Source organism: Oryza glaberrima, chromosome 1 (assembly GCF_000147395.1).
Source record: "Oryza glaberrima chromosome 1, OglaRS2, whole genome shotgun sequence".
Lineage (NCBI taxonomy): Eukaryota > Viridiplantae > Streptophyta > Magnoliopsida > Poales > Poaceae > Oryza > Oryza glaberrima.
In genome coordinates, this window is record NC_068326.1 from 24,844,392 (window position 1) to 24,853,557 (window position 9,166).

The following is a 9,166-nucleotide window of genomic DNA, read 5'->3' on the forward strand; positions in this document are numbered from 1 at the left end:
CTAGCCGCGTAATCAAGCACTGGGCTCAGGTGGACACCGGCAGTAAAAAGGCTCTTTGGATTGGGATGTTTGGTCCGACAATATCCCGCGGCAATATAATATCCTGTTTTGGTTTGTTATAGCACTACTAAAATATTGGTTCGATAAAGTTGATGGGTATAGAATTGGCTGCACCTGTGGTACAGCTAACATGAACAATAATCTGTGTTAGCAATACAGTTCTGCAGTGCTAATATTGATAATGTCAAATTTATAGCGGAATGTTTGGTTTGCTAAACGCAACACAAATTTGGGTAGGAAAGAGAATTAAAACAACCCTTACCTTTTTCCTTTAAAAATATATAAATAGTAGTATTAAAATTAAGGGGACGGGACGGCTCGTAGTATACAATCAAGACGCCGATATTAGGAAAAGACCTAATATGAAATAATTAGAAGGGGTGAGGCTTTAAACCCATATCGTCTAGCCCACTACCTTGTGGAGCTAGCTGGAAAACCCCTAGGCATTTATGATTCTCCTTATCTCTTCATCCTCGTCCCGCTCCTCATCCCATAGATACCGTGTAGTTTCGTCTCGCGTGTTCCACCCTGCTCACTCCGTTTGTGCGCGTTGCGCCATCCCACCGTGTGCTCTAGATCCTCATGTTTGCGTCGCACACCCCACGCGTCAGGGTGGAACCAGCTCATAGCCACCTTCAACTAACCATTGTTGAACACATAGTAAAAAAAAGTCTAATCTCTATGATACATGGTGTTGTTTTAAGAATATTTGGTTTGCTAAACCCAACACAAATTGTGGGTAGGAAAGAGAATTAAAACAAGCCTTACCTTTTTCCTTTAAAAATATATAAATAGTAGTATCAAAATTCAGGGGACAGGATGGCTCGCAGTATACAATCAAGAAGCTAATATTAGGGAAAGACCTAATATAAAATAATTAGAAGGGGTGAGGCTTTAAATCAATGTCGTCTAGCCTATTACTTTGTGGAGCTAGCAAAAAGCCCCTAGACATTTATGATTCTCCTTATCTCCCGAGGATGAAGAAATCGGGCCAGAACATCATTAGAGTTCTGAATTGCTAAATTTGCAAAGAATGAAGAATGTGCATCGAAAATAATAACATATTAAGACTGTGGTAGTATTACTAGCATGGCAATTGTTCGATAGTTTTCTTCTGAACTGACACGATGATGCCCAATCACACAGCACCGGACCATCTCGTGGGCTCGTGGCAAATGTTCAAACCGGCCCGGTTGGATGCAGCATTAGGCCGACATGTAAAAGCTCTGTATGCTTGTAGCCCACAACAAAAACTCCTCGATTACGAGCTTACGGCTAACTCCATTCGGCCGTGGACACAACGGAGGCCTCTACAAGAATCCAAGACGCAAATGCTCAAATGGCCTAATGAACAAAGAAAGGGACAAATGGCCTGGTGACCGAGACAATCAGGCAGAACACAGGAGAAATACCCAAGAATCCCTTCTCTAGAACAGATCAACGCCATCAAATATACTCCACACTTCCACAGATCGACACGCATGGATGCCGGATTCGACACTCTTTGGCCGATGGTACGAGCTGGATTTGCACGCAGCCTCCTGCTACATTTCGTCTGTGTCGTCTGTGCGCTGCAGTGCCTGTGTGCCCACCACGTACTCTCCAACTATACATGCAAAGGCGGCCACACGTACATACACTGTAGTTTCACCCGCTGGCTACGCCCACAGTTTCCAACTCCCATTGGACCCATGGGAAAAGACAAGCTTTTCATGGTTTCTGCTTTGTACTGATCATATAGACCAACAGTGCTACCACTGCCACAGTAGAACAAATCCGTTTAGCCATTGTACCGCAAGCCTAATGCGGACAGGATGAGTACATTATAATCTCTGTTAGTATAGACCAAGCAACAATTAGCCACGCCGAGTTTACTGTGGCTTAGCCATTAAATTACTGTGGCGTTGCCCATTTGTAGCCTCATGGCTCGGTCACTCCCTCCCTCCCTCTCTCTCTCTCTCTCTCTTCACGGGAGGGCAGTGTAGTTTTGGTCGGATTCCGCCAAGTTAGGCAGCACATGCGCTCGCCTTCCCCTGTTTGTCCATAGTTCCATACACCTGCAAACAACGCCCTCCTTTCCCTCCCTTAATTGTCGGGGCGCTCTCGCCGCCCGCGCGCCACTGCCGCTGCTACACGCTACGGGATAAGCCAAGCTTGCTTGCTTTCGTAGTCGCTTTGCTCGATCGCTCCTCTCGATCCCATCCTAGATTCCACTCGGTTCTGCTTCTGCTCCTTCGATGGGTTCCCGCGACGGATGGCGGCTACTCCTCCTCCTCCTCGGCTTCCTGCTCGTGGCGCCGACTTGCCGCGCTCGGGAGGCGCAGCCGCTGCCGGTACTGGAGGAAGAGGAGGTGGTGGCGGACGCGGCAGGAGGGCGTGGTGGCGCGGGCGCTGCTGCCGGCGGAGGAAACAGGCGCGCGCCGGTGCGACACGAGCTGTCGCTGGACTTCTACGCCAAGACGTGCCCGGCCGTCGACCAGATCGTCGGCAACGTCACCGCGCCGCGGTTCCGCGACAACCCCGGCGCCGGCCCCGCCGTGCTCCGCCTCTTCTACCACGACTGCTTCGTCGAAGTACGTACGTGCACAATGCACAGCCCATGCACGCTGCATTGCGCGCATACATTGTGCGCAAATTCTCTCGTGCAAAAGCACCTAGCTAGCACACCTTGAATATTACACTGTTTTGTTACCGCCACGTACATTTTTTCTTGCCACGCATCGGTGTCCAATTCTGATCAATGTTTGTGCGTTGTCATCTTCTCAGGGGTGCGACGCGTCCATACTGATCGCGCCGACGGCCAACAACGGCGGCGGGGCGCCGAGGGTGGAGAGGGACATGGAGGAGAACCGGAACCTGCCGCAGGAGGCGTTCGACACGGTGGAGATGGCCAAGGCCGCCGTGGAGAAGGCGTGCCCCGGCGTCGTCACCTGCGCCGACGTCCTCGCGCTCGCCGCCCGGGACTTCGTCCACCTGGTACGCACGCACGCATGATGCTTCACATTTCTCCAATTCTGTCCTTACAAAAAAAAAATACACCCAAAAGGCTCGTTCCTTCACGAGAAAATCCGTGCATTTTGTGGCGACTCTGAACTAAACAACCAAAACAACTAGTAACTGTGCAAGTACAGTCCTATACAACCGAAAGCGCCAACAAACTGAAACGTAAGGTACATTTCAGTGAGAAAAAAAAAATACTAGCAATGCAAGTTACTCTTAGTAATTACTGCTGAAATGTACACTTGTACAGTACCTGGATGTACAGTACAGTTGTACAGTAATTTGAGAGAGACAAAAGAGAGAAAAATGTGCGTGGCAATACAACTCCCAACTGTCAAAGACTCAGAGTTAGTGTACAAGTTAGGAGTTAGGACCATGTATGCGAGTCCGGGGAAAAGAACTCTGCTTTGCTTTCGCATGTGGATAAAGGCGCATTCCCCATTCCGCCGATGGGCGGCATGTGACCTGTGAAGCCGAAGCCAACGTCGTCGTCAGGAACAGGGACTCCTGCCTCCTGCGCATGCTCGGCTAATTAACTAACTACCAGTAGTAGCTTATAGCTTTAACCAACTCATGCATGCAGCTAATAATCATGCATGGTTTTTCTCGGCAGCACGTACGTACGGGCAGCCGGTAAATTTAATCAAAGGTGATCAGCTTTTCTGTTGCGCCGAATCGATCATAAAACGGTAGCAACAGTGCGGTCGGTGATCTATTGCTAGCTAGTTGATGCACTGGGGCGCCTAAAGCAAGCTTAAATTTGTGGCCGTGCATGTGTTAATAGCAGGTCTTGGTTTTGTTAGCATCTTGCCTCTGAGACGAGCGATTGTTAATGCAGGTCACTGACATTGCTAGCTGACAAAAGCGATCGAGTACGTAGTTTGTTTCCGTGACTCGTTGCCTGATCCATGGTGACAGAGTCGATACCTCAACGGGTAATTAGCTGCTGGGGATTCGATACTCGCTTGGATCTTAGTAATGGTCACCACGCAGAGACAAGGCACCAGCAGGATTAAGTTAGTCAGGATCGTGTCAAGAGCAGCAGCGGATTCGGTGGTGTATTGGGCACATGGACATGATTTTGATCAGCGTGTGTGTGCCCGACGTCTGTCACGGCGCTGCCCGTGTATACTCTGCCTCTGCGTCTTTCTGTAGTTAAGCTAGCTAGCTAGATAGCCAACTAACAAGTTGGTCTTTGGTTTGTTGTCCGTTTGCTCGCCTGTGAAGCCTACCTCTGAGCAAGTCAAGTGTCGTGTTCTTCCCATCTCTCTGCCTCTATCGTTTGATCTCCCCAGTGATGATGCCTGTGGGCAATAGTCAAGCCTGCTTCTGCCTGGCTGGCGCCTGCTTTGTTGGGTAGCACGGTCTCTCTTCTTTGCAGTGTTGGTTGTGCGTCTTTCTGGACCATTTACGCCTAGGTAGGGAGGGTTTCACAACTCACGAAAGGCTAAAATCAGAAAAGCGAGGTCTTTGGCAAGTAGTACTGTACTAGCTTTTGTTCAGAGTACTGGAGTGGTAATATGGTGTGGACTGAGTGATGAGAAGCATGGAACAAAAGCAGTTCATCCCAACATGTCTTTTCCTACGGATCTAGCAGCATACTTAGGAACTTCTGTTTTTTTAGAGAGAAGCATATAGACTTACTACATGTGACGGAGTATTTTACTACTCATTTTTCTTCATTCATTCAGAGTCAGTTAATTTGTGTGAAATCTCTAAGAAGTATTACAAACAAACCCTTAAAAATACAATAAAAACAACAATTTTAATAACAGCCCAGGAGAATTGGGCCGGTGAGACTCATCATGGCCGAGCTGAATTAGAACAGCCCATCTATGCTAAGAACTTATTTCAGCCTATTACAAGGCCCAACAGCCCAAACCTAAAATTTCACCCATTTTTTCTGTGAACAAAACTTGATTTTCTTTCTTTGTTCTTTGTACGCAGGCAGGTGGGCCCTACTACGCGGTGAAGAAGGGTCGGAAGGACAGCAGGGTGTCCCTGGCGGGCAAGGTGCGGGGCAGCCTCCCGCGCGCCAACTCCACCGTGGACGAGCTCCTCCGCGTGTTCGCCGCCAAGGGCCTCGGCGCCGGCGACCTCGTGGCGCTCTCGGGCGCGCACACCGTCGGGTTCGCGCACTGCGCCCACTTCCTGGGCCGCCTCTACGACTTCGGCGGGACGCGGCAGCCGGACCCGGTGATGGACGCGCGGCTGGTGAAGGCGCTGCGCATGTCGTGCCCCTACACCGGCGGCAGCGCCCGCGTGGTGGTGCCCTTCGACGTGAGCACCCCGTTCCAGTTCGACCACGCCTACTACGCCAACCTGCAGGCGAGGCTGGGACTCCTCGGCTCCGACCAGGCGCTGTTCCTCGACGCGCGCACCAGGCCGCTCGTCGAGGGGCTCGCCGCCGATAGGGAGCGGTTCTTCCAGGCGTTCGCGGCCAGCATGGACAGGATGGGCTCCGTCCGGGTCAAGAAGGGTAGGAAGGGGGAGGTCAGGCGAGTCTGCAGCCAGCACCTGTCCTGAACGTGTACTGGTCCAAACTCGGACGATCACACTGTCTCGATCACTCGATCACTCGATCACACTTGGCGTTACAGGAGTTATCTTTTGCTGTAAACTGCCACATTTCGGAAAGTATTAGTAGTTCCGTTCTTTTTTTTTTCTTTTGTTGGGTGCACTAGTGCTAGGGTGTGCAGGGATTGTTAATTTTGCATGGTCACTCGCATCCGCAGTGTGTGAGGCTTCCTATTTGTCTGATTGGATTGGATTGGACTGGATTGCAGAAGAGAGGGTGGTCAGTGTCTTTTTTTCTTTTTACTTCAGGTTTTATCGGAAGCTAGCTCAACTTAATTTTTTAATTTGTTTGGGACAAATAAGACATTCATGGCGTGCTACGGATGTACTATGCTGCACTTCTTTTATGCTGCACTTCTTTTAATATATCGACGTGTAAAGCATTTACGTGTTCGTGTAAGAAAAGATGCTCCTATGTCATATTCTTGAAACATGCCAACAACACAACATCCATTTAAATTAGTTCTTAGTAATTCAAAAACATGATCGAAGCATTAGGCTGTGTTTAGTTCCTTCCAAAATTGGAAGTTTAGGTTAAAATTGATACGATGTGACTAAAAAGTTATGTGTATGACAGGTTGATGTGATGGAAAAGGACGTTTTCCATCACATCAACCTGTCATACACACACAACTTTTCGGTCACATCATTTTTAATTTCAACTAAAATTCAAACTTTACGCTGAACTAAACACAGTCTTGGAGAACAACTTCTTCCCTAGTTCCTCCATGACCTGGCCATATCAATAAGGCTGTCAGACACACACAACTTTTCAGTCATATCATCTTCAATTTTAACCAAAATTTAAACTTTACACTGAACTAAACACAGCCTAAACACAGCCCAAGCCAACGTGGAGTAGGGAGTCGTACGTACTGACAAGGTGACAAGAGGCAAAAGGGGCTAAGCTAGGAGTAGCAGTGGTACTCCAAGAAACAAAAGGAAACGAGGGAGAAACTAGCCTCGCTGGACCAATCGTCGATGGACAAACAGAGAGAGAGGGAGGAGGCGAGGAAGACTGCAGGCCCAGGTGGAGTAAATGGAAAAGCTGCACGTGCCCAGGGTGCAGTGCTGAGCCATGGTCGTAGTACAACCCACACGTCAATCACTCGATCAATCCCCCCCTCCCTCCCCTCTCCCCCGCGTACAACAAGAAGAGTAGCTAGGCGGCCCTAGAGACATACCACGTCGAGTCCCATCTGCCAGATCCTACGTTTTGCACCCCCACACGACCACCTCTTTGCATCTGCTTGCGCTGACGACAAATTCCATCTTGACGTTGTACGACGAGAGAGAGAGAGAGAGAGAGAGAGAGAGAGAGGGCGTGGTGGTGACTGCCAAGTCAAAATGCAGGGGGGAGAAAGGCGTCCGGTTGGTCTGCCGACGACGACGTCCGGACGGAAGGGAGGAAGGACAGTCCTGTCGATCGCGACCAGCTTTTCTGCCAGCGCCCGGCAGGGGCAGCGTCAGGGGAGGGGGAGGGACGACGACGATCGACCTGGGGGGGGCCCGGGGGGTTTCTTCCTGCCGCACGGGAGAGGGCTGCCTACACGTAACGTATGTCGACCCTGCCACTGCAGATTCCCTGCGCTCCCCCCTGCCCAGGCTTGCATGTTGTCGTCGCCGGCGCTAGCCACGAGATGAAAAGACGATCGAGCGAGACGACGGAGATGGAACGCGAGGAGAAGGGAAGGGAAGGCGCGACATTCCACCTGCAGAGAGGGTTTGACGGGCCGCGGGCGGACGGACCGAGCTAGTGCGGCAAGCTAGGCGACCGGGATGTCGTGGGCAGCCTCTCAGATCGCGCGCGACTTCTCTACGTCCATGCGACGATGGGAGCGAGATCGATCGTCTGCTAGCCTGGTTTTGAGAGTTCGGTGGCCCTGCACGAAACTAAATTTAAAGATACGAACCCTTAATTTTACATCTAAATAATACTCCCTCTTACCTTGTATATAGGGGATTATGCTCTCTCAGCTTGTCTAGAAATATAAAGGATTTTTTTTATCCTGAGACAATATAAGTACAACAACAATCAGAAATTGAGTACTTCCATCCGTTTACATCAGGAAAAAAATATAGAGAGAGAAAAGGTACATGTAGTACTACTATGCAAAACAGAAAACTATTTTAATCCCTCGAGAGGATATCCACTCGTTATTTATATGTCATTCAAATGATTAAAAAAAAATTTAAAAAAAATTAAGAAGATGTATTAACATATGATATATCACTCCACGAACATGCAAGTTCAAATTTAATTTCTACATCTCGTAACGAAAAAAACAAATTTGACTGTGAATATACATTAACTAGTTGTAGTTTAATTTGTTTTTTTCGTTGCAAGATATAGAAGTTGAATTTGAACTTGCATATTTATGGAGTGATATTTCATATGTTAATACATCTTCTCAAATTTTTTCATAACCATTTGAGTGACATACAAATAACAAGGGGACATCCCCTCGAGGGATCAAAATCCACTCCCTCTGCAAACTGCAGCTCCCAATCTGCCAAACATATCTAGTTTTATTTCTAAACTAGCTGGATGGCCCGCGCAATTGCGTGGCTAGAACCCATATAAAATTATATTTTTTTAATATGATTTTACTTAAAATTTATCAAATATTTATCTCGTTGTCTTAAGAATTTGAAAGACCAAACCTTATCATCATCCTCGTGTTTCTAATTTTATAGTTTTAAAAGTCACGCCAGTTGCTATCCCTTACTTCTGTCATATTCTTCTTTATTTGCTTGCTCGATTTACCACTATTTCTATTCATTTTTCTTGGAACTTTAAAAAATGGATTTTATAGTTTTTAGAATTTATTGTCCCGTTGGGTTTCGTTTTTATAATTTCTATAAGTCCCGTCAAACGCTGCCATTGTACTTCTCTACGGCCGTCCACTGCCTTTTCTATTTATCATCATTGGTATTTTAAAAATTGAACATAATTATTGTTTAATTTTATTTTTTACTTTCTAGAAGTTCCGCCAAAACGTCAGCGACTTTGTCACTGTAACTCCTCTACGGCTCGTCCGCTGCCTCCCTTCTTTATTGTCCTCGAGATTTTCAAATCAAACATGATTATTATTGGGTTTTTTACTTTTTTAGAAGCCCGAGCCTTTAAAAAATGGACCTCATAGTTTTTACAGTTTTATTGTCTCGTTGGTTTCATTTTTTTATAAATTCTAAAAATCCTGTCAAATGCTGCCACTATACTCATATACAACATGTCCGCCGCCTACTCTTTATTATCATTGGGATTCTAAAAATTGAACATAACTATCATTGGAATTTATTTTTTTTTTTACTTTCTAGAAGTCCCACCAACCATCAGCGGCTCTGCCACTGTACTCCTGTACGACCCGCCCGTTGCCTCTCATATAAATATTTACGATGCATCTACGAATTGAGTGTCTAGTTTTTATGTAGAAATCAAGTGCCAATCCTCTACTTAGGTAAGGATGCACAGGCCTGCAGTCACAGCAACTGTACAGTAAGGCCCTGTTTATATCCCACACAAAAA

General features: G+C 47.4%; 1 protein-coding gene across 1 annotated transcript; it reads left to right on the forward strand.

The window, feature by feature from the left end:
- The first annotated feature begins 2,036 nt into the window (after nucleotides 1–2,036).
- LOC127783225 (peroxidase 19-like) lies at nucleotides 2,037–5,850 on the forward strand. Its single transcript, XM_052310461.1, has 3 exons — nucleotides 2,037–2,633; nucleotides 2,827–3,036; nucleotides 5,008–5,850. Exons 1-3 carry the CDS (start codon nucleotides 2,298–2,300, stop codon nucleotides 5,584–5,586), a joined length of 1,125 nt encoding a protein of 374 aa, XP_052166421.1. The 5' UTR covers nucleotides 2,037–2,297; the 3' UTR covers nucleotides 5,587–5,850.
- Nucleotides 5,851–9,166: the final 3,316 nt, after the last annotated feature.